Source organism: Geotrypetes seraphini, chromosome 17 (genome assembly GCF_902459505.1).
Source record: "Geotrypetes seraphini chromosome 17, aGeoSer1.1, whole genome shotgun sequence".
Classification (NCBI taxonomy): Eukaryota; Metazoa; Chordata; class Amphibia; order Gymnophiona; family Dermophiidae; genus Geotrypetes; species Geotrypetes seraphini.
In genome coordinates this window covers 853050-878761 of record NC_047100.1, presented here as the reverse complement: position 1 = coordinate 878761, position 25712 = coordinate 853050, and the positions used below count along the sequence as shown (strand labels likewise).

Genomic DNA, 25712 nt, shown 5'->3' with positions numbered 1-25712 from the left:
TGTCGAAGTATTTCAGCTTTTGATGCACAAAACGGCAAATTGCGGTCTTCTGTAACAGCATCCCATAATTGTATGTAAATACATTACAAGCTCATCAATATTAAAATGAGCACTCCGATTGATGCCCAAAATGAAGCGCTGGTTTTTAACACTCTGAAATCTCCAATAGGTCTGGAGGTGCCGGTAGTGTTAAAAAAGCACTAAATAGCAACTTTTCTTTAATTGGCTTAGATGTTGTGCATGTGTTACACACACACACACACACACTATTGGTCCCCATTTTAAAAAAAATTTTAAGTCATGCTGGGACCTCCCCACAACAACCCATACCCCTCTGAACTTAAAAAAAAAAAAAAATCAGGAGGAAAGCCCACTCCCTTCTTTCTCAGCCACTCGGACCCCCCACCGTTGATTTACAAAGTGGCAGGAGGGATGCCATTCCCTCCTGCCGCTAGGGCCCCCCATCTTTAAATGGAAATTGGCAGGAGGGATCCCCACTTACTCCTACCACCAGGGGTCCTGCAAACCCTTGCCCCTCCCCCCCACCCACCCCCACACCGGTACCTTTTTGATGATATCCGGCAGGTGGTATTCCTACTCCCTCCTGTCAGCAGGTCCACCTCTTCAAAATGGAGGGCCTTCCCAGTGCACCCTGGAATGCACTGAGAGGGGCCTAAGATGCTAATTGGCCCAGGCGCTTAAGGTTCCTCCTATAGGAGAGACCTTAGGCACCTGAGCCAATCAGGACCCTAGGCCCCTTTCCGGTGCATCCTGGGATGAACTAGAAGGGGAATGCTCACCATTTTGAAAAGGGGGGCCTGTTGGCAGGAAGGAGTTGGGTATCCCATCGACTGGATTTTCATCAAAAAAGTATGGGTCAATCAGAGTTTTAGGTCCCTCCCAGTGCATCCCAGGATGCACTAGGAAGGGGAAAGCCCATCATTTTGAAGAGGCAGGCCTGGTGGCAGATGAGAGTGGGCATCCCTCTTGCTGGATTTTCATAAAAAAGGTATGAGGTTGTAGGAAGGGGGGTTGTCGAAGGTTCATGGGGGCCCCAGAGGCAGGAGGAAGTGGGCATCTCTCCTGCCAATCTTCTATTTAAAGGTGGGGGGAGGTTTGTGCATGCAGCAAAAGGGAGTGGGCATTCCATCAAAAAGATGTGTGGGGGGGGAGTGTCAGGGGTTTGAGATGAGGTGTCAGAGGTTCATGGGGGGCCCCAGCAGCAGGACAGAGTGAGTATCCCTCCTGCCTATCTTCGATTTAAGGGTATGGGGGGTCAAGAATGTGAGGGATCCGGGTGGCTGAGGCAGGAGAGAGTGGGCTTCCTTCCTGTGTGTAACATACTCACATCTGTGCCCATTAAAAAAAAAAAAAATCTTTCTGCCCCAAACAGCTGAGCGGCAGAAGGTTGCTTCAGGCTTGCTGTTCGGAGCTTCTCCTGTTAGCCGCTTTCTTTTGAAACATTCAAGGTACTGAAGGGGATAGACTTAGTAGATAAGGACATGTTGTTCACCCTCTCCAAGGTAGGGAGAACGAGAGGGCCCTCTCTAAAGTTAAAAGGGGATAGATTCCATACAAACGTAAGGAAGTTCTTCACCCAGAGAGTGGTAGAAAACTGGAACGCTCTTCCGGAGGCTGTTATAGGGATTCAAGACAAAGTTAGACAAGTTCCTGCTGAACAGGAACGTGCGCTGGTAGGGCTAGTCTCAGTTAGGGCGCTGGTCTTTGACCAGAGGGCCTGGGCATGATGGACCACTGGTCTGACCCAGCAGCGGCAATTCTTATGTTCTTATGATGGGATTACGGCAAACCTTTAGGAAACTCATTTGCATGTAAAATTGTTTTGGCCTCACAGCGACCCACAGAATTTTAACAGCGATTTTAGAGCATCTGAGCCTTAATTTCCTCTCCTCTCAGAAAGAATGTTATCTTGGACTTTTCCCTTCTCTCTCTATTGGTTTGATGCTAACACAATGATTAGATTCCATGGTAATCTTTACAGCTACTCATCCTTCTTCACAGAATCTTAATTAACGCCTAATTCTGGTCAGAAGCACTGCTTTCCATTCCTTATGGCAAACACAGAAACTAACTTTTTGTTTATTTGTTTTAAGCAGACAGTTTGAGCTGTGAAAATTCTGGAAGGAATATCCCTGCTACCTTCCTGTATATTGACTGCACTTACACACATGCGCTGACCCTGGAACTGGGGCACAAATCTGCACTCGTAAGCAGGAAAATAATTTACTCTCCCATGGGATGAGACAAACGTGGTGATTAGCAGGGCAGATATGAGTCACTTCGGGTGTGGAGAGCAATGTCTGGCTGGTTTTTAACGCACAGTAAATGGGTCTCCTCTCCTTCACGGGACATTACTCAGATATCACCTGACATAGAGATGAAATACCAAACTATTAACCTCAAGAGTGTAACTTGCTAGGAAACAAGGGATGAAGGAGAGAAACTCACATAAATATACAGCATGTCAGGCTTGCCGTCATTTCTGGGGTAGACTGTCCAACTGCAATAGGGAAAAGTAAAGCAATAGTCTAACCCAGTAGAAGTGACAGATGGAATTGTGATACCCATTCCAGGAATGCGCTCTCATGTAAGAGCTAATCCAGCACTAGAAGGCCTGACAGAAAGCGAAATAAACAAAAGATAAAAGGTTGTCTTCTCCTGAGCAAGCTAAAGACTTAAGTGTGAAGTAATTAGTGCTGATGCACAGCCTAAGCTTGACAAGGGGGTGGTCGAATTTGATTCTGAATGCTAACGAGAAACTCTCTGAGAAAGAAACTAATGGCAGAAGTAAGAAAACTAAGTCATAAAAGGTTTTTATCTGCCGTTATTTTCTATTTACGACAGCTTCCAACCTTCAAACTGAAGATGACATTTGGGAATGTAAACATTATCTCTAGCAGCAAGGTGGCACAGAGAGGCCTTAGCTCCTCACCTCAGCATCAACAAACCTTTCCTTTTTTTTAAGACCTGGCACAGGCAAAATTGAGGCTCCAGCTCTGCATGGAGGATATTACTGCAGCTGCTCAGGACTGAATGCATTGGAGGACACACACCTTGGCCATGGCTGCCACATAACCTGCGGTTGCCCCTACCAGCTACTGAAAAGGAATGCCCTACAGGAGTGACGATCACCAACCCTCTGGTCAGGGCAAAAGCTTAGCAATTTTTGTACCTAGTATGGTCCAATTAAGCATCATCTTTAACAGTTTGGACACCACACTGATGTTCAAAGTACTCAGGATGCATCAATTTCTTTCACTACAAACTGAAACTACCCCACACTTATTTCACTTTCTCAGGACCTGGTAAAGCCTGATTGTGGAAGTTTTGAGCTGAGGTCACCCTCTGCAGGACAAGTTGCTGTATAACAGACCAAGTGACAGCCAGTGAGAGACCTGCATATCAGAAAGGAGGCTATAAGAGTTAGGTGCTTTTATGACAGAGCTAGTGAAATCTCAAGTTCTCCATATACATAGCTACAAGCACCAGTACCATACTGCAACCATCTCCCTGCAGAACAGGTACACAAGGCTGGTTCTACCCACTGCTTTCCGGGCACCAGTAATAAAAGCTGCCAAAATCCCAGTCCGGTCTACTTTCAAACTTCTAGAGCAGGGGTAGGCAATTCCAGTCCTCGAGAGCCACAGGCAGGTCAGGTTTTCAGGATATCCACTTGTACCCATTCTACTCCACTCAGGATTTTGTAGACTTCAATCATATCTCTCCTTCAACAGTCTCTTTTCCAAGCTGAAGAGCCCTAACCTCTCCAATGGTAGATAGTAGCACACAATCTTACTTGGGGTCTTCCCTTACTAGTCCCCTCCCCACCAAAAACTTATTACCACAGATGCTTTGATGCTAGGCTGGGGAACTCATCTAGATGGTCTTGCCACGAACAGACCCTCCACATTGGAGGATCAGAGGATGTCTGATCTGAGGAAGAAGGGGTTACCTTTGAAAGTTTGTCATAAACAACATTGTTAGTCCAATAAAAAAGGTATTTCCCCCCCCCCCCCTGTTCAGTGAAAGAAACCATACTGTTAGTGCCAATGAGTGGGGATTGGGATGAAGTAGGGACCCTTTGATCTGATTTAGCAATGTTGGAAATGGCTGCAGCTCCCACGGTTTCCTGATCAAGAGTTCTAGGAGGAGTGGAAACCAAACCTATCATGAACAAAGGGGTACTATGAGGAACATGGTGCTCCAATCTTGGCAAAGTTTGAGTAGAGTTTTCCTTATAAGAGGAATTAGGGGAAACGCAAAGAGGAACTTGTACCCCCCGTGAGGTAGAAAGGCATCCAATGCAATGCAAATGGGGACAAAGTCTGGAATAGAATTGTGGAAGTTTGTTGTTCTGAGGGGAAGTGAAGAGGTCTATGTCCAGCATTCCCCATTGAGAAAAAAATTGAGAGACATTTGCGAGACTGAAGAAGCCTGCTCAATATGTCTGTCAACACACATTCTGCTTCCCTGCCAAGCAAACTGCCCTGAGAAATATCCCACAAATAATGCAAACCTTGATTGTCTCCAGACAAAATGCTTCCTTGTTTGTTCAAATAGAACATGACAACCTGACTCTCCATAAGGACAAGCACTACCTGTCGAAGGAGGTGATCCTGGAATGTTTTCAGAGCATTCCCTATTGCTTGCAGCTTTAGAAGATTGATGTGGAGGGTCTGTTTGTGGTAAGACCACACTTCACCCACAACCCTGCCCACCTTTCGCCCATTTCCTTGGACCCCCTTCCCATTTTTTATACCCTTTTAGTGCTTTTTTCTATCTCCCTACAACCCTCTTTCCCCATGGGTGTTTTGCTCTCTCTTTCTCCTTCCAATCCCTCTCTCTTCTGTGAGTGCTTCTTTCTTTTTCTCTCTCCTTCCAACTCCTCCCCTCCACAGGTACCCCCCCTCCTTCCAACCTCCTCTTCTGCTGTTTCTCTCTCCCCTCTCATCCAGCGCTACCCTACTCCATGCTCTTTTCTCCAGCACTCTCCCCCCCCCATGCTGTTTCTCCAGCCCTCCCTCCCTCCCCACCCTCCTCCAATCTCCAATGATGCTTCCCCTCAAGTCATCTCTAGCTCCTGACTTCCCCACAGTGAGGTAAGCCTGCTCCCACACAGGTAGGACCTGGAAAGAGGTAGCTTTTGGGGGCAGGCCAGCAACAGCAGGCTCACCTCGTTGCTGCTGCCCGAAAACTGAATTACAGCGGCCAGGGAGGAAGTAGGTGGGGAGAGTCGGGAGAGCCATCTGGGCACTCGGACAGTCCTTTAAAAAGAGGACATGTCTGGTTTTTCCGGACATATGGTGGAATGAGGTGGATGGTCACAGCTCTAATATTTTGCTCAATAAGGTATCAGTACTTAAGAGAGCTTAGGAAAGGGGCCAGAGACTGGTTTGTTTGGCCCTTCCAACCAAACAGGTGTTCTATTGCCTCTGTCCTTTTTCCACCTTGAGAAGACCAGACAGCAGATACACTCTGATTATGCTGTTCAAATTGTGTGTCACTTGCTTTGGGTAAGGGTTAAAAATCTGCTCTAACCAGCAGCACCTTTGGAGAACTGCACATGGAGATGTCAGTATACAGCTTGCTCTCCTTTTGCTAGGGTCTAGATGGAACTGTATCCTAAAACAAACACAAAGAACCTATGTGTCAAGGTAAAGCAGAGTGTAGAATCTCCCAACATCTAGAATCAGCCCCCACCTCACTGCCCAAAGTATTTTGCCAAGATATCGACCAGGTTTCTCTTGAAACTCTTTTCCTCAACTGGTCTCTACCCATAAACTACTAATGGTATCCGAACATCAGTCTGAAGGGCACATCAAAGTTTAAATTGGAAAACAAACCACACCTCCCTCACCATCTTTTAAAAACAGGACAGACGGCAAATATGCTTTCCGATTACCTTGGCAAAATGCATGCACCACATAGCTTGGAAAAAGGGAAGCTACAGTTCTCCACCCTCACTCCAATGGAGATGAGAAGTATATTGAATATTTCTTGTATAAAGTAGCCATCCCCACCCCAATAAGCACAATCCTTAGAAAAAGTGCTCTTCGAACCACCACCGACACTGGCGGGCCAGTTTCCTATAACCAAAGAAATGGATGTGTACCTGCCTTTATCATCTCTGCCACATAACTTTCTGGTCCTGTGTACTCTGTGGAATCTTTCACCTTCACCAGCACGATGAAGCAGAGATAATGCCACATGTTGTGCTCTTCCTTAATGTGCTCTTCAAACGTCACCGTCTTGTTATCAAACTTGTCCCTTTCCAACCCTGAAAGGAGACAGGATGAAAATGAAAAGAAAGCAATTTGCATTTGGCTCATGTGTTTTTCAGTAGCTCAAGGCGAGGTAAATATGTCTTTTCCCAATCCCCGACTCTAATGCAGAAAGCTGTGTGGTCAGCAGCTCTAATGTGAAGATCCTGCAAAATCTTATCGCTGGAATGCAATAATCAGCATGCATGGAATTCACAGACTTGGTATAACTGTTCCTTTCTTCTCATTTTGTGAGCAGTAAAGTCTAGTAGCCTGACCAAACTCAACTCCCTCTGCCCTCAACAATAAAAAGAAAACAAAAATCCCACCACTCTCCTGGCACCTTCCACCCACTGCACACCTTCAAAGAGGCAGAAGTGGTGCCCACTCAACTCCTGCCTCTGTGCCATAATCTTGAAAAATGGCAGTCTAAACAAAGAACATGAAATAAGTGAAAAATCCCCTTATTTGGCAGACTGACCCCTTGCACCATGAGGGGTCAAGTGCCAGCAGTTTTCAAGATAGATGTGCCGAAGCAGGATCAAGTGGGAACTGTTCCTGCTTCTTTAAAGGCATGCAGGGGTGTGAGGGTTGTAACTAGATACCAGGGATATTATTTTTAAAGTCATGGGGGGGAGGGGGGAAGAAAGAAAGGGAGACCCTAGACAGCAGAGCATTTTTTGAAGTCAGGTGGGGGGCCTCTCTCTAACCTTTCCATGTTGCCTCGGATCAAGCAGTAAATTTCTCACACAGTACACATCAGCATACTCCTAAGAAGCATCTCTGCATTGCTGAGGATTAGCTCATAGACTATCAGGCATTTTAATATGATGTGTGCTGTTTACCGCATGAGAAATCTATACTACCAACACCCTGAATGAGCATGTAGACTGCTTGTTAACCATGCACTTCTTATCACAATTGGTTTTTGCTCCCGAGGCAATGGAGGATTAAGCAACATGCCCAAGATCACAAGTAGCTGTGGTGGGATTTGAACCCAGCTTCCCTAGTATCAGAAGGGTTAATTATAGCCAGCCACAACAGAGAACTCACCACAGATAAAACAAGTAGTCTTCAAAATCTCTTCCTTCTTCTGTTTTTCACTCCGTAAATCAGCAAATGTGTCGATGATGACACCAAATATCAAATTGAGGACAATAATTATGACCATGAAGAAGAAGAGGAGATCATAGATAACTCTCGCAGCAAAGAGCGGCTCCTAAAGGGAACATATTTGCCCATCAAGCTCCATGGATTGGCTTTGTATACAGCAGACTGCCTACGTTTCTGCACTTTGCTTCCTTACAGGCCTTGCACCACTTGTTAAGGGTGGCTGCTTCTAGGGTGGTCTAGACAAACTTATAGCTTATTCTTATGGGTACCCCTCCCCATATTAACCATTAAGCCTGTACATTTGGCTAAACCAGCGTTAAAAAAAAAAAAAAAAAAGAGAAGAAACCCACATATTCCTGCAGGTGACTTCCAGGGTGTGCAGTTGCATCATCTATTTATGGATCATGGGCTCCAAAAGAAAATGGTATAATATTCCTACCCAATTACAGATGTGTAAACTGAAGAAAAAAAGTGTATCATATTCCAAAATCTCTGCACCTCAGATCTAAGTCAACCAGATGCCTGGAGACCATCATAAACTTGGTAAAAAAAATACCCTTATAAGCTGAGATCTTTAACATCCTCAGTATGTGCTCTCCTCACCTCTTTGGATGGTTTCCTCAGCACATCTCCCACACCGCCCCCACTACGCAGGCCATGACTCAGCACAGTCACAATGCACATCAGCAGTGTCTCACAAGTGTGCTCCTTCTCCTCCTCAGACACCAGCTCTGTTCCCATGGTAAAGAAAATACATTAAGGCCCCATTTACTCACTGCAGTCTTAATTCTCTGTCTGACCACAATGTGCAGGGAAAGCTTTGTGCAAGCATATGCTTTCCACTCTCCGTTTACAGCCACTGTTCTGAAAATGTGCAATATGAAGATATATGTCTGCTCTTATACAACTACACTATAAACTCCAAAAAAACACACCAAAATGTTGTTTGTCGTATCTTCCACAGTACTCGGACAATTCTTATGAAATTTAGTGCGTTGTGTCCTGAATGAAGTTGATGTAAAATGTTGTAAATATTTCCCACCGCACCACAACACTACCTTGTGAAAATGAATTGTGAACACATCAAAAACTTTATGGCGTATCTTGCAGAAAAAAGTAAAATCAAAAAGTAATGTTTCAATTAAGCAGATGTTCGAATTGCGTTCCCTTTGCACAAAGGCATGCCCTCAACCTTGGCCGCCACTGATCTATGGACTTGTCAATGATGCTCTGCTTCAGCTCAGCCCAAAAAAAGATGAGGTGCTGTTTAAGGTCTTCGACAACAGATATTGCTGTATGATCGACGCGTTCTTGTATCAGCCCCCAGATCCGGTAGTGAACTGGGTTTAGACCTGGTGAATTCACAGGCTAGAGATCTGGACCAATGAAGTCTGGGGTCTCCTGATGTAGCAGTTCTACGGTGTCCTTTGCCCAATGTGCTGGGGCATTGTCCTGTTAGAAGATAAAGGAGTCTCCCAAAATGCCAAGGATTGCTGGCAACAACTTCTGCATCAAGAGGATCTCCCAGTAGTATGCATCCCAGGATCGATGAAGAACAGATCTGTGAATCCAAGTTTCGAGATTGCGACCGAGACCATGACTGATTGGCTGAAGGTTGGACTGGTCCCTGGTAGGTGTTTGGCATTAACCTCACACTTCAGTGTTGAAGGCACATACAAGCAATCATTCTTTGTGTTAAACGGTGGAGCTACTGTATATATCTTTTCATCTGTAAACAAGATGAAGCTGACGCTTTGCTCTTGGTACTTGGTCAAAAGCTGCTTGCACTGTTTCAGGTGTGTGTCTTTGCTGTATAAAGTTAACTCTTGGGCACGACACTTTAAATTTCAAATCATAATGAATTATCCTAACCACAGTTGTCTATTCTGCATCTTTTGCTATTTGGTGAGTTGTTTGGAGTGTTGGTGGCATGTTCTCCTGACTCAGTACAAGATCGTGTATAATGTCAATGTGCTCTTATGTGCGAGTCGAGCTCAGTCATCCACTGCCTGGCTTACGATTCAGTGTCCATTGCTCAGATCTTGCATAGCAGCATATCAAGGCCGTTTTTGTTCCATCCCTTCTTTGGGACCTCTTTCAACAATCGTCAACTGCTATAACCTTTTAGCAGTACCAAGTTCTTTATCAGATTTTAGTCTTCTGTAGCGAAAATCATTTTGATACAGAGACTTTATAAACTACCATCTGCTTCTGAGCTATCCCGTAGCAACAATTCACTTTCACAAGGTAGTGCTGGGGTGCGGTGGGAAATATTTACAACATTTTACATCAACTTCATTCAGGATACGATGCACTAAATTTCATAAGAATTGGCTGAGTTCTGTGGAAGATATGACAGAAAACATTTTGGGGGGGGGTTTTTCAGTTCAGTGTATATAATCTCAAATGGGAAAAGAGTCCACATTCTAATATACCCCTTCCCCTTTTTTACAAACCCGTAGTGCGGTTTTTAGCACCAGCCATAAGAGCTCTAAAGCTCTTAGAATTCCTATGAACGTTGGAGTGGTTACTGTCACGCTAAAGTTTTGTAAAAAGGGGGGAGGGTTATTTATCTATCTACAGTATATGTATAAATATATCTATAGATATAGATATACACACATAGTCTATGGAATAAATCAGACCAACTTTTTTTCTTTCATATCACTTTACAACTTATATCTTTAATAAGTAGGAAAAATGTACTCGGTGGGGTAGACTGAGTTGATGAATTTCATTCTGCAGTGCTTGATAGTCCAACCTCAATTCAATCAGACTGCTCTTATACAACTACATACCTGCTTCTGTCTAGAGCTTACAAACAGTTTGGTTGTTAAAATTAGAAGGACATTTCCATCCTACTTTTACTGAAAACCCATGCCATAATATCCCCCCCAATTAACCCACTCAACTATGTAGCTCTTCTGGAATTGTCCAGATAACATCTTTTCTAAACCACCCTGAACCGCAAGGTAATGGCGGAATAAAAGTCACTAATGTAATGTAATAATACTGCACAATTGCAGTGTAGAAAGTGAAGGATTATAGATGCTCCTTAGCAACAAGTCTCACCTTCTCTAGGAGGGCCTGCTGAGGTACAATTCCTCTCATTTCCTGGTAGACAAACCTCAGAATAAAATAGCTCCTCCGTCATGCTACCACCCTCTTCTGCAAATGAAAAATGCTGCAGTCAGAGGAGTTGTAAACACGGAGTCAGAGTGGAGCAGAGAGAGACACCCGCAACAAGAATAGTCAAGTCTAGTTCAAAACCAGAAACCCCATTCAGTTACCACTGCTTTGCTTATAGTCATGACTGTGGAGGCTATAGCTTTCAATTTTCGGATGCTCATGTGACAGTCTTAGACCAAATAGTCAATATTATCTTTTTTGTTGGCTGCGGGCTTTGGGCATGGAGAATGGAGGAAGAAGTTCTCTGGTACAATATGCACAAAAATTGTCATCACAGTAAGGTCTGGAGACCCCAAAACATTTCAGATCTATGCACTCATTTCTACTATCCAAAAAGTTATGTAATTTCTCATCCCTATCTAAAAACTTCTGCATCACCTACCTGGGAAGGCAGTGTCATTGGCTAACTTGTCCACCTCAAGGATGAAATCATCCTTGAAGAAGAGATAACCCACAATGGAAAAGAGGTACACCAGGATAAGAGCAAGAACAGCAGTCAGGATGATAGAGCGGCCATTGCGGGTCACACTTTTAATGACATTCAGGAGAGTCTCTTCTCTGTAGACCAAGTCAAATAGCTGCAATATGGGATCAAGATATTTAGAAGTTTAACTGCTCACATGGGCACACAGCAAAGATCAGAAATACACCAGTAAAAAAACCCAGCATTAAACTACAAGTGTAAAGTCTTGGTCAGGAAAAGCTATGTCCCCTACGCTCACAGGTTTCAGGAGATCAAACTTGTCCACCTACCAATAAACTGTAGAAAAATTCATGAACGAAGACACCCATGGCACAGATGAGCAGGTATAAGAGATGGTAGAGAAACTCTACATCCAGGATCATTGTTCTGTATCCTCGGGTGAATGTACCACGATTCCCCAGAAAACTCATCAGGAAAATGATTTTATTACAAACCTAAAACCCAGAGGAGAAAGTGCTAACAGATGGCACACACACAGTTTATTGTGTTCTTCTATGTAGCCCAGAGTTCTGTAACTTTGACAGGCCACCACATTATTGTGCTGATCAGCACCAATATTTGCAGTGCTAGCCAGGGATTTTTACAATCAGAAAGAAAAGGAGTTACAGCCTATACTCAAGGAACACACCCTGAAGAGAAAAACAGGTGGGATCAGCCATCTTACAGCAGACCGATACAAACAAAATATTGGCTCAATGGTGTAACTATGATCCCTTGCTATTAATGGCATGGATCCCCAAATCCCACCAATTGAAGACTTCCGCCATCTCTCCCCTACCCCAGATGTCACCTGCAGCAAGCAGCAACTCATTCACTGTTTGCTCTAACTCCAAAGCCTTCCCTCTGATGTAACTCCCTGTTTTCAAAAAGCTGGGCCTACACTCGAGAGAAGGTTCTGGGACTGATACAAACAGCGTATGTGAGTTGCTGCTTGCTGTTGGTGACCTCCAGGAGGGGAAGTCGTTGTTTTTTTTTTTTAAACCCACCAGCAGGGGAAGCTGGAATGTATATGGGGCAAAGAGAAATTAATCATAAGCTTGTGCGAACAGAAAGGCTTTAACCTGATTTCTAAAGCTCAAAAAGAGATTTATTTCTCTGACATTACTAGGTAGAGTGTTCCAAAACACTGGTTCAAGCCATCAAACTTTTTTCCCTGTACTTACCCAATCTGTCTTATCTAAAGGAAGTTACATATGTCCAGTAATCCCTTTAATCCCTTATTTGCAGATCTCAATCTATGCACTATTTACACAAGTTTATAATTAATTTTGGATAATGTCAACGAGTTAGAATTTAGATTTTAAGCCCACTAGGGACAGAGAAAGTACCTGGATATAATGTGTACAGCGTTGTGTATGTCTAGTAGCGCTATAGAAATGAGTAGTAGTAGTAGTAGTAGTAGTAATACACACAAATCAGATCACATAACCCCTTTACTGAAGAGCCACCACTGGCTCCCTGTAGATTATCGGGTCTAATTTAAGATTTTGATCCCTGCCTTTAAGGAATTTAGACTTGAAGGGCCATCTCTTATCTGTAGACCAAATTAAATAGCTGCAATATGGGATCAATAAATTCAAAAGTTTAACTGCTCACATGGGCACACAGCAAAGACTTGAAGTACTCCTACACTCCTACCTGTGGATCTTGAGATCATTAAACGATTATCACATGATACTACCCGTTCCTCCTGTAACTCATCATAAAGCCACATGGTGCTCTACTTTTTCTTTTACTGTGCCTGCTCTCCTATTAAGAAAACATGGGGAACACACCTTAGCATGCTTCAAATCTGCTATTTTGGCAGGCCTTTGGAACCTGGGTTGGAGTGTGCAGTTTCCCCTAGTCGTCTCATATGCTTACTTTCTCTATTGAATGATTGGTTTTCTTTCTTATCCAGAATTGTAGTTCCTTTCCATTTATGCTTACAGTATTTTAGTCTGTAAACTGCTGAACTCTGCTTGCCAGTCAATGCAGTATAGCAAGTTCTACTAAAGAAATAAAGGCTGAGTGGAGCCAGCAGAAGGGTTAGGCCTGAAATCCAAAATGTAGGAATTTCATGCCGATATCCAACACTAAGTCCTAATATCAGGGTGGTGAATAGCAGGCCTCAGTTTTAGGTTCCTCAAGTTCAGCTGAGAATAAATACCTAACTTAGCTTCTGAAATTTATGAGCTCGACTTTTTTTTCCAATCAACTTGAAAGAGATCTGCATAAATAATAATGGAAGATTAGGTTATTACCTCGATAATCTTCTTTCTGTTATAAGACATAGGATTCTGTACTTAAGTTGTTGTCTTCCTTTAGTCGCTAACTTTGCAGAAGGGTGTCATTCATATCTTTCAACTCCTCCCCTTCACCAGTGGAGAATAGCTCCCTCTTCAGTTAGTACCAAAGGAATTGAACTCCACTGAAACAGAAGGAGGGGCACAGGGAACTTCCTCGAAGACAACATACATTTCTGTTCTGCTCTATAACTCATGAAAAAAAGAATAATCAACATGATCTCGTAACTTAGGGGTATCCAGGAACCAACCTGCTGTGCGCAACTAGCACTATCACATAAGAAACTCAGAGGTTAAATAAAAATAATGTTGCTCTTAAGCTCCTTACGCTTTTTTTTCTTCATGCTAATCCAAAAGACAAGAGAAGAAGCCCCATGACGGACCCCGGTAATGTCCGAGGCAACAAATTGGTGAATTGAAAATCTCCACAGGGTAGGTCGTAGGGAATCCTATATCTTAACACAGAAAGAAGATGATTGAGGAAGAACCTAATCTTCCATTCTTTTGCAAAGACATAGGATTCTGTACCGAAGCCGACATACCAAAGCAGTGCCACACATCTAGGGAGAGACAGAGGAGCCTGCCCGCAGCACAGTGGACCCACATACGGCATCCTCTCAAGCCGCCACATCTAATCTGTAGAACTGATTTCATCAGGTGGAACAGCCTGGGACTCAGCCCAGAAGGCAGCCACACTTCTAGTCAAATATTCTGCAAGAGAAATAGGTGGCTGTTTGCCACAGGCAATATAGAAAGAAGAAATTATCATGTGAATCCATCTGGTAATCAATGCCTTGGAAGCTGGTCTGCTTGTCTTGACTAGTCAGCACAAAAAGATGGTTGGAGAGACATAAATCATTGGTCCTTGCCAGGTGGTGATAAAAATTCTTCGTACATCCAGCTTCTGCAAAATCCTGTCCTGTCTGTAAATCTGAAGAAGGGTTCTTTGTAAGAGAGAGCCTGTAATTCAGAGATTTGCCTCACAGAGACTATGACCAACTGAAATACTGTCTAACCGTAAGGTCCAAAAGAGACATCTTGCAGAGGCTTGTATGGGGATTGAAAATGGGAAAGGCTGGCGCAACAGAGGATGCAATCTGAGCGCCCCATTCAAAAACTGAATGATGTCTGGATTACAGAATGACAGGGGGAGAAATTTGACCCCGTCCCCGCAGGAACTCAATTTCCCCATCCCCGCAAGTTCTATCGCTGTCCCTGTCCCATTCCTGAAAGCTCTGCCTTAACTGCACAAGCCTTGAACACTTATGATTTTAAAGTGTTTGAGGCTTGTGCAGATGAGGACAGAACTTGCAGGAATGGGGCAGGGACAGGAAAAGAGCTCACCGGGATAGTAAGGAAAAATGTTCCCATGGGGATGGGGAAAATTTGTACCTGTGTCATTCTATAGTCGGGATGAGATGCCAGTGACCACTTATCTCCCTGAGCCCGAAAGCATGAGAGGCCTGCCACCTGTACTTTGAGAGATGCTACCACTAGGCCTTTTTCTAGCCCGGCTTGCAGAAATGCCAGGATCGCAGTAATTGATGCCTGACAAGGCTCCACCTGTTCCTTGGCATACCACAGTTGGAAAGCCTTCCAGATCTTAGCGTAAGCTGCTAATGTCTACATACAGTTCTAACAACTACCTCCGAGTAACCCTTACATGTTAGGGCAGTGTGGTCAAGAGTCATGCCATAAGACCAAAGTGCTTTGGATTCTCCATGGGGACTGGGCCCTGACTGAGGCACACTGGATAAACTGGCAGCATGAGGCACCTACCTCTGTGTAGCTGAACCAGATCCACATACCAGGGTTGATTAGGCCAGTCCAGAGCTACCAGTATTACCAGACCCTGGTGGCTCGTGGCTCTGCAGGTGACCCGGCCCACCATGTCCCAATGTGGGCCAGGCTGAACCAGGGCGTCCAGCCCTGTGCTTCCCGATTCGGCTCTTCAACTGTAGAAACAATTTGCCTTCATGTTCTTGGCTGAGGCCATGAGATCCATCTCCAGTCTTCTCCAGTGCTGCACGAGGTTGATCATTCTTTGGGACAGGGACCACTCCCCCCTGGATCCAGAGTCTGCCGACTTAGAAGGCTGGCATGGATGTTCCTGTCATGTGTGGAGAGCGCCTGTAAGAAAACTTCAGCCCGTTCGAACAACATCTATGCCTCCAAGCACAATGTGGCACTTCTGGTGCTTCCCTGTCTGTTCACATAAGCTACCATGATGGCAGCGTTCCTACCGAGGAAGTCTCCAATGCTTTTAACTCAAAATGAATAGCTCTCAGTTCCAATTTATGGACCATTTGCTTTGCGATGGTGCCCACTTGCCCTGGAGAGGGTGATTACAGCGATGGGACCCCCAGTCGCTCAAGTTGGCATTGGTCCTGAGTGTCACCCATGAGGTGGTTCTGAAGGACATGTCCTTCAATAAGTAGTCCCCCTGGAGCTACCAATATAAGCTGCTCTTTGCCTCCCATGACCAGGGGGACTTCATCTGAAGAAAATGTCGCTGCAGGGACCATCATGAGAGGATGCCTATGTGCTCTCACCCAGGGGACGATTTCCAGGGTGGCCACCATTGAGCCCAGTACCTGAAGGTAGTGCCAGGCAGTGGGCTTCAGCATCGCTAAGCTATCTGTGATCTTCTTCCTGAACTTATGTTAGTGAGAGGCTGTGTTTTCCTTCCCAAACCACACAGTGTCCAAGCGAACTCCCACATACTCCAAACACTGAGTTGGCTTTAGCCAACTCTTCCTGAAGTTGACTATACAATTGAGTCCCTGGAGGAGATCCACCACTCGCTTCACTTCATGCTCACCTTCCTGTCTTGAAAGGGTTCTGAATAGATATCCAGGTAATTGGTGAACCTGTATGCCCACCTTATGAAGGTGAGCCGCTACCATCATCATCACCTTGGTGAAGGTGTGCGGGTCCATAGCCAATTTAAAAGGTAGCACCACAAACTGGAAGTGTCTCTGGAAAACATGGAATTTCAGATAGTCTCTGTGATCCAGATAAATGGGAATGTGAAGATATGCCTCCATTCAATCCAGTAAAGCTAGGAATGCCCCAGAGCCACCGCTGCAATGACTGACCGGACAGTCTCCATTTAGAAGTGTGGAACTCTATGTGCTAAATTTAGACTTCAGATCCAGGATAGGTCTCTAGTCTTCTGTGCCTTGCCTGAACACTATGAAATATATGGAGTATCTGCCGGATCCCAATTCTTCTTCGGGAAATGATTCTATGGCATGAATGTCCAAGAGTCATTGTACCATCACTCAGACCCTGGTCTCCTTTTCTGGCGGGGGAATTGAGAAGCAGATCTGGAAGAGGGTGAGAAAGTGCGTTCTTGTGACCTTTGTTAATAATGTCCAAGATCCAGTGGGCTGAGATCTGTTCCCATTCCCTATAGAAAGCCTACAGCCTCCTGCCAATGTGAGGAGACATGACAGTCGGCTTGGCATCATTGTGACTTTTAGTGACTGTGCTGCAGCACGACCCCAAGGGTTGTTGGCGATTGTAGTTCTCTGGGAAGAGGAACCGGAGCAGAACTGGCGGGATCTCTGAGAGGAATGAAAGTGCCTCTGCTGCCCCCCGTGGAACATCGAATTCTGCTATTTTTTATTTATTTTTAAATTTTCTATTCCGCTTAACAATTTACATACAAAGTAGAAAAGACAGCACCATAAACTCAATAGCTAGTTAGTCATTCATACAGATTCAACACCATCAGAAAGCTATCAGCTGAAAAAAATCTTAACAAAAAGGTAAGTTTTCAGAGATTTTTTTTTTTTTTCAAACTCCTCAGATCTTGACAGATTTGGAATGGCGATTTGCCACACTGGCCATGAGGTCATCCAAGCCTTTGCCAAAAAGCATCTGCAGCACATTGGATGGAGATTATACTCAGCCGGCTCCCTGATACCCAAAGGTATCAGCAGGCAAGCAAGCTCCCAAGGAAACAGACCCAAAGCGTTTGATGGATCATAAAACAGACTGGCTCCACAGGTACTCCAAGAGATTGGCTTGCGAGCAGATGCCTGCCCTCGCATTGTTCGCATTGTTTCCCTGGCAGAGTAGCCTCAAGAAGGGGACCTCCGGGCACCAAAGAAATGCATAAAAAGAGAAACAATGGACAAAAATACCAGAAAATAATAAAAGGAAGCAGAGCAGATTGGAACCCACCTTCTCAGTTCGTTTTCAGAAGGAAAAACTGAAGAGGGAGCGATTCTCCACTGGTGAAGGGGAGGAATTGAAATATGAGTGACACCCTTCTGCAAAGTTTGCAACTAAAGGAGGACAAAACTTCAGTACAGAATCCTATGTCTTTGCAACCAAATTTCCTTTTGAGCATTTAAACTTAGGTGTCTATATTCTGGGCAAAGCCAGGGTATTAAAACTTAGTGCTTACTGCTACTTTCCAGCACTAGGTTCCTATATTTATGTGAAGTGCCTCTGCTTCACAAACTTTCATCCTAAAACGTCTGAAATTCTGTCAGATATTCATCTCCCTTTGAAAATCAGATTGATGTTTAATGTACCCAAGGGTTCCATGAGCACAGCTGAACAATTTACACAAGCATTAGAACCAATCAAAGCAAGGAAACAGCCTAATGGTTAGAGGCACAAGATTCAAATCCCATTGCTCCTCCTTCTGATCTTGCCTCAAATAAACTTAAATTGTAAGATCCCGTATACTTGAACACCACTCACTTTGAGCTAATACTGATAATGTGTGCGAAATCCAAATCCCTTTCCTGTCCCATAAACATTTAAAACTTGTGCTTATTCAACCACTGTATGTAACAGAAAAATAAAGCATCTCATTTCAACCATAAGTTTTCAGGACCCACCAACACCAAAATTCTAGAAAAATGGGATCTGGGAATTCCACATAGAAACCTCCTCTTAATTAACTTTACCCTCCCCCCATACCCAGAATTAAATATTAGAGCTCAAAGGGCAAACACCAGGAATTTTTCCAAAGACTACATCATACTCACATTAAATGCCCCCAGGAGGAAGAGTGTGGGCTGCAGTCCAACAGAAAAGATTAACCGCAATATTGTAGAAGCTATTAAAGCTCGTATACCATGAGGCTTAGGAAGGGCTATCACTATAGCCAAAGAAATCATCATGGCTGTCCATAGCAAGCCAGAGAGATGAGGCTCCAGAGTACCTAAAAAGAAAAAAAAGCAAACTAAACACCCATAAGCATCTCCTCAGAACAATACAACTCTTCACATCAAGATTTATGTAATGTAATGTAATTTATTTCTTATATACCGCTAAACTCCGTTAGGATTCTAAGCGGTTTACAGAAAAATAGACAATAGGGTGCGTTAAAATTATAAGTAAAATAGGTACTTAGAAATTCCCTTACTGTCCCGAAGGCTCACAATCTAACTAAAGTACCTGGAAAAATGACAATTAGTAGAGTAATGAAGAAATAAGAGAGAACAGATGAGAAAAATAAGAAAATAAACATTCTAATAAGACTACAATGATCTAAAGGACTTTGAAAGGTTGAAAAAAGAGGGGAGATAAGAATAGATGCAGAGGGAGAACCGTTGAAGCAATAGAATTCTGGGGAAATTTAAGTGAAATTTGAATGATAAAATAAAACAAAATAAGTGGTATAACAATAAGTGAGATTAAAAAATATATCATAAACTAAAAAGAATTGAAAATAAAATCAAAACAGTCAAAACTGAAGTCCAGCTTGAATGGGCCCCCGAGCCAACCGTTGATCCGATGGCCAGACTGCAGCCCTCCTCCGTCGGCTCTCCCCTGCTGGAATGGGGGAGGAGCGAAGACAGTGTCGGGTGCCCCGCTGGAACGGGCCCCCAAGCCGACCGTTGGTCCGATGGCCGGACTGCAGCCCTCCTCCGTCGGCTCTCCCCTGCTGGAATGGGGGAGGAGCGAAGATAGTGTCGGGTGCCCCGCTGGAACGGGCCCCCGAGCCGACCGTTGGTCCAATGGCCGGACTGCAGCTTTCCTCCGTCAGCTCTCTCCTGCTGGAATGGGGGAGGAGCGAAGACAGTGTCGGGTGCCCCGCTGGAACGGGCCCCTGAGCCGACCGTTGGACTGATGGCCGGACTGCAGCCCTCCTCCGTCGGCTCTCCCCTGCTGGAATGGAGGAGGAGTGAAGACAATGTCGGGTGCCCCGCTGGAACGGGCCCCCGAGCCGACAGTTGGTTCGATGGCCGGACTGCAGCCCTCCTCCGTCGGCTCTCCCCTGCTGGAATGGGGGAGGAGCGAAGACAGTGTCGGATGCCCCGCTGGAATGGGCCCCCGAGCCGACCGTTGGACTGATGGCCGGACTGCAGCCCTCCTCCGTCGGGTCTCCCCTGCTGGAATGGGGAAGGAGCGAAGACAGTGTCGGTTGCCCCGCTGGAAAGGGCCCCTGAGCCGACCGTTGGACTGATGGCCGGACTGCAGCCCTCCTCCTTCGGCTGTCCCCTGCTGGAATGGAGGAGGAGCGAAGACAATGTCGGGTGCCCCGCTGGAATGGGCCCCCGAGCCGACCGTTGGTTCGATGGCCGGACTGCAGCCCTCCTCCATCGGCTCTCCCCTGCTGGAATGGAGGAGGAGGGAAGACAATGTCGGGTTGCCACCCTGGAACGGGCCCCTGAGCCGACCGTTGGACTGATGGCCGGACTGCAGCCCTCCTCCGTCGGCTGTCCCCTGCTGGAATGGAGGAGAAGCGAAGACAATGTCGGGTGCCCCGCTGGAACGGGCCCCCGAGCCGACCGTTGGTCCAATGGCCGGACTGCAGCCCTCCTCCGTCGGTTCTCCCCTGCTGGAATGGGGAAGGAGCGAAGACAGTGTCGGGTGCCCTGCTGGAGCGGGCCCCCGAGCCGACCATTGGACCGATGGCCGGACTGCAGCCTTCCTCCGTCGGCTCTCCTCCAGCAGCAACAATGCAAGCATCCTCCAGGGTCTCCCATTTGTCAATCACATCTTCTGAGTGTCTTCCCTGCTAAACAGGGCTCAACAGGAGGAAATGCTGGAAATGAACCACTAGGAACCATCAGTGGCAGTGTAAAAGGAAGGAGTGGTGTAGTGGATAGAACAACAGCCTCAGCACCCTGAGGTTATGGGTTCAAATCCCATGCTGCTCCTTGTGACCCTTGGAAAGTCACTCAATCCTTCATTGCCCCAGGTGCATTAGATAGATTGTGAGCCCACCAGGACAGATAGGGAAAGATGCTTGAGTTCCTGATTTTGAGTTCCCGATTGTAAAACACTTAGATAACTTTGATAGGCGGTATATAAATACAGAAAATAAATAAAAACCTATTTGCAGATGAATTTTCAACTGAAAATCTAGGTACCTAAGTGGAGATAAAAAGTCATCTACATATAGGCAGCCAAATTTGGGCCACCTAGATTTCAGATACCCAGTCTTGGTTGTAAGGATGAGGTCTTCCCCCTGCCAGTAGAGAACACTACTATCTGGAAGGCAGGAGGTTGATGGAGGAGATTGCAAGAATTGCTTATTATATTAAGTATAGTTGTCTAATCAAAGTTAATAGTGCAACTAAAAAATTGTACCAAAACTCTTTCTGCATTGCTATCCAACGACAACTCTATTAACCCTGTGTTAACCATGTGGGGAGCTTTCTGCATTAGCCCAATGGTGATTGTATTCCTTATGTAGAACCAACCACAGCCTTAGAGTGAACTGTGCAGTTCAGAGGTGGATTTCATACATAAGAACATAAGAACTGCCATCTCCGGATCAGACCCATGGTCCATCGAGTCCGGCGATCCGCACACGCGGAGGCCCAGTCAGGTATACACCTGATTGTTCTAATCACCCATATCCCTCTATGCCTCTCATAAGGAGATGTGCATCTAATTTGCCTTTGAATCCTAGCACAGTGGATTCCTTAATAACCTCCTGTGGAAGAGCATTCCATGCGTCCACCACTCGCTGCGTAAAGCAGAACTTCCTGACATTTGTCCTGGACTTGTCACCCCTTAGCTTCAAACCATGTCCTCTTGTCCGTGTCACATTGGACAATGTAAATAATTTGTTTTTCTGCTCTATTTTATCAATGTCTTTCAGTATTTTGAACGTCTCTATCATGTCCCCTCGCAGCCTCCTCTTCTCAAGGGAGAACAATCCTAGTTTCTTGAGTCGTTCCTCATATTCCAATTTCTCCATACCTCTTATTAGTTTCGTTGCTCGTCTCTGCACCCTCTCCAGCAGTTTTATATCCTTCTTTAGGTTGGGAGACCAATGTTGTACACAGTATTCCAAGTGTGGTCTGACCATTGCTCTATAAAGCGGCATTATGACTTTCTCCGATCTACTCGTGATTCCTTTCTTTATCATGCCCAACATTCTGTTTGCTTTCTTTGCCGCTGCCGCACATTGTGCCGACGGCTTCAGGGTCCTATCTATCAGTACACCCAGGTCCTTTTCTTGTTCGCTCTTACCCAGAGTTGCTCCTGACATTCTATACTCGTATTCCTTATTCTTACTACCTAAATGCATTACTTTGCATTTCTCCACGTTGAACTTCATCTGCCATTGCTCTGCCCATTTCTCTAGCTGATACAAGTCGCTCTGGAGTTCCTCGCTATCTTCCTTATTTATTCATTCATTCATTCAATTTTCTAGCCCATCCCCCCAGAAAAGCCCGGAATGGGTTACAAGTTTAAATACATAATAACAGTTGGGTCCAGGAAGTGAAGTCTAGAAGCATGCAGTGAAAGAAAGAAGGTGTAGAAATATTCAGTAGTGACAATAGAGAGTACAGAATTTGTGTAGTAGTGGGACAGCTTCATACACAGGACAAATCTGATATAGGTGTTTGGGATGTTTACAGTAGTACACCATTTTTAACAATTACTCACAAAACTAGCATAGGTATTGGGGCTAAAATACTGAGAAATTAGGTTCTTACCTGCTAATTTTATTTCTTTTAGTCCCTCCAGTCCGGCACAGAACAGATGGGTTTATTCTCCTCTGCCAGCAGATGGAGACTGAGATATTGACTTTTGGCTGTAGTACAAGTGGGCTATGCAGTCCCATCGACGAATAGCCAAGTAGGAACCAACAAACTAAAGAACCATGAACTATAAACAAATGGAGAGGACAAAGTAGTTGTCTGGATAGGACAGGGAGACATTGTTAGATACTGATTAGAACAAGAACCTTCAAGGTGTCCCCACAGTTCGCCAGATAAACCAAATGCCACTGCTCTTACAATACTCTCCAAAAACCCAAGACAACAAGATACTGCAGAAAAAAAACCACACTCTTCATGAAAACACCGAACAAAACAACAGGGCGAGGTCTGTGCCAGTCTGGAGGGACTAAAAGAAAGAAAATTAGCAAGTAATAACCTAGTTTCTCTTTCTTTATTGTCCCTCCAGACCAGCACAGAATGTACCCATCATGGGTGGGACCCCTGCAGGGCCACCATAAGAATACGCTCACCGAACCCCCCATCCCAACACACCTAAATGTCCACATGGTAGTGGTGAACAAAGGAATGGAGAGAAAACCAAACCACAGCTTTACAGATATCCACCGGAGGCACAAGAGAAGACTCAGCCCAAGAAGCTGCCTGAACCTAAGTGGAATGAGCTTTGAGAAAATCTGGAACAGGTTTCTTCTGATGAAGGTATGCTGAAGCGATAGCCTCTTTGATCCAGCGTACAATTGTAGCTTTAGAAGAACTGTCCCCTTTACAAGGTCTCATGAGAAGGACAAAAAGATAATCCAACTGACTGAACGAACTCCTGGTTCTGCACAAAAACCCCTACGGATATCCAATTTGCGCAACTGTCTGCTTCAAAAAGCCCTCCCGACTACCCAAGACCGGAAGAGCAACAGACTGGTTGACATGAAAAGGAGAAACGACCTTCGGCAGAAAGGAAGGAACCGGCCGCAGCACGACCCACTCCCTAGAGAACTCTAGGAAGGGGGGCCTACACGAAAAGGCCTGCAGTTTGAAAATGTATCTCGCAGAAGTTATGGCCACCAGGAACACAGCCTTAAGAGTAAGGTCCTTCAATGTGCAGGAACCGAGAGGCTCAAAGGAAGGACGAACAAGCATGAATGAGCACTGAAAGAACCAGATTGAGATCCCAGCCTGGAACTGAAGGATGAACTGGAGGCTGGAGCAATTTCATCGCTCTCAACAAACAAATCACATCCAGAAAAGAGATCAAACGCTGACCATGCAAACAGATTGCGAAAAGACAAGGCCACAACCTGAACCCTTAGGGAGGACCAGGCAAAGCTCCGCTCCAGGCCATCCTGCAAAAATTCCAAGATGTGAGGTAAAGACTTGCGAAGGGGAACTACATCATGAGCAGAACACTATTCTTCAAAAAGACACCAAATGTGCACATAAGCCCAAGAGGTTGAAAGTCTCCAAGAACCCAAGAGAGTGGAGATCACCTTATCCGAATATCCTTTCTTACTTAGGTGTTCCCTTTCAAGAGCTAAGCCGTAAGACAAAAGGGACCCGGATCGAACATGGGAATGGGACCCGTGTCAGAAGGTCGGGTGAGCGGGACAGAGGAAAAGGATCTGCTACAAGAAGACAATCCAGATCTGTGTACCATGGGTGCCTGGGTGAGTCTGGAGCCACCAGGATCATGTGGCCGGCGTGCTAAGCAATGCGAAGAAGAACTGCCCACCAGTGGCCACGGAGGAAAGATATACAGCAGGCCATCCGTTGGCCAAGCCTGTACCAGAGCATCCATCCTCTTGGCCTGGTAAGCCCTGCACTGACTGCAGAACCTCAGTGCTTTGGCACTGACACTTGTAGCCATGACCGGCCTGTCCCACGACTGAACAATCAACTCAAAGGCTTCTAGCCTGAGACACCATTCATCGAGAACCAGCACATGATGACTGAGGAAGTCCACCTGGATATTTTCTATTCCCGCTATATGGGAACATAGTAACATAGTAGATGACGGCAGATAAAGACCCGAATGGTCCATCCAGTCTGCCCAACTTGATTCAATTTAAATTTTTTTTTTTTTTTTTTTTTTTTTCTTCTTAGCTATTTCTGGGCGAGAATCCAAAGCTTTACCCGGTACTGTGCTTGGGTTCCAACTGCCGAAATCTCTGTTAAGACTTACTCCAGCCCATCTACACCCTCCCAGCCATTGAAGCCCTCCCCTGCCCATCCTCCTCCAAACGGCCATACACAGACGTAGACCGTACAAGTCTGCCCAGTAACTGGCCTAGTTCAATCTTTAATATTATTTTCTGATTCTAAATCTTCTGTGTTCATCCCACGCTTCTTTGAACTCAGTCACAGTTTTACTCTCCACCACCTCTCTCGGGAGCGCATTCCAGGCATCCACCACCCTCTCTGTAAAGTAGAATTTCCTAACATTGCCCCTGAATCTACCACCCCTCAACCTCAAATTATGTCCTCTGGTTTTACCATTTTCCTTTCTCTGGAAAAGATTTTGTTCTACGTTAATACCCTTTAAGTATTTGAACGTCTGAATCATATCTTCCCTGTCTCTCCTTTCCTCTAGGGTATACATATTCAGGGCTTCCAGTCTCTCCTCATATGTCTTCTGGCGCAAGCCTCCTATCATTTTCGTCGCCCTCCTCTGGACCGCCTCAAGTCTTCTTACGTCTTTCGCCAGATACGGTCTCCAAAACTGAACACAATACTCCAAGTGGGGCCTCACCAATGACCTGTACAGGGGCATCAACACCTTCTTCCTTCTACTGACTACGCCTCTCTTTATACAGCCCAGAATCCTTCTGGCAGCAGCCACTGCCTTGTCACACTGTTTTTTCGCCTTTAGATCTTCGGACACTATCACCCCAAGGTCCCTCTCCCCGTCCGTGCATATCAGCTTCTCTCCTCCCAGCATATACGGTTCCTTCCTATTATTAATCCCCAAATGCATTACTCTGCATTTCTTTGCATTGAATTTTAGTTGCCAGGCATTAGACCATTCCTCTAACTTTTGCAGATCCTTTTTCATATTTTCCACTCCCTCTTCGGTGTCTACTCTGTTACAAATCTTGGTATCATCTGCAAAAAGGCACACTTTTCCTTCTAACCCTTCAGCAATGTCACTTACATACATATTAGAAACATAGAAACATAGAAAGATGACGGCAGAAAAGGGCTACAGCCCATCAAGTCTGCCCACTCTTCTGTCCCACCCCATCAAGTCTGAGTGATAATGACCCAGTTCCTTAGCTCGACCCCCGTAGGGATCCCACGTGGATGTCCCATTTATTGAACAGGATTGGCCCCAGCACCGAACCCTGAGGGACTCCACTAGTCACCTTTCCTTCCTTCGAGCGACTTCCATTAACCACCACCTCTGGCGTCTGTCCGACAGCCA

General features: G+C 45.3%; 1 protein-coding gene across 10 annotated transcripts in view; it reads right to left on the bottom strand.

Annotated features, from left to right (window-relative positions):
* Positions 1 to 25712, bottom strand: part of ITPR1 (inositol 1,4,5-trisphosphate receptor type 1) — a 234033-nt gene that overhangs the window by 15407 nt on the left and 192914 nt on the right. For 8 of the 10 annotated variants that reach the window (XM_033925743.1, XM_033925747.1, XM_033925746.1 and 5 more), the window contains 7 exons: positions 18362 to 18537; positions 11337 to 11501; positions 10966 to 11161; positions 10467 to 10562; positions 7998 to 8125; positions 7335 to 7500; positions 6138 to 6298 (listed from right to left, as the gene is read on the bottom strand). In XM_033925743.1, coding sequence (XP_033781634.1) covers positions 6138 to 6298; positions 7335 to 7500; positions 7998 to 8125; positions 10467 to 10562; positions 10966 to 11161; positions 11337 to 11501; positions 18362 to 18537 — 1088 coding nt within the window. Of the gene's footprint in view, positions 1 to 5124; positions 5644 to 6133; positions 6299 to 7334; positions 7501 to 7997; positions 8126 to 10466; positions 10563 to 10965; positions 11162 to 11336; positions 11502 to 18361; positions 18538 to 25712 lie in introns of those variants that run through there. The other 2 variants (XM_033925750.1, XM_033925749.1) reach the window with 2 other exon arrangements.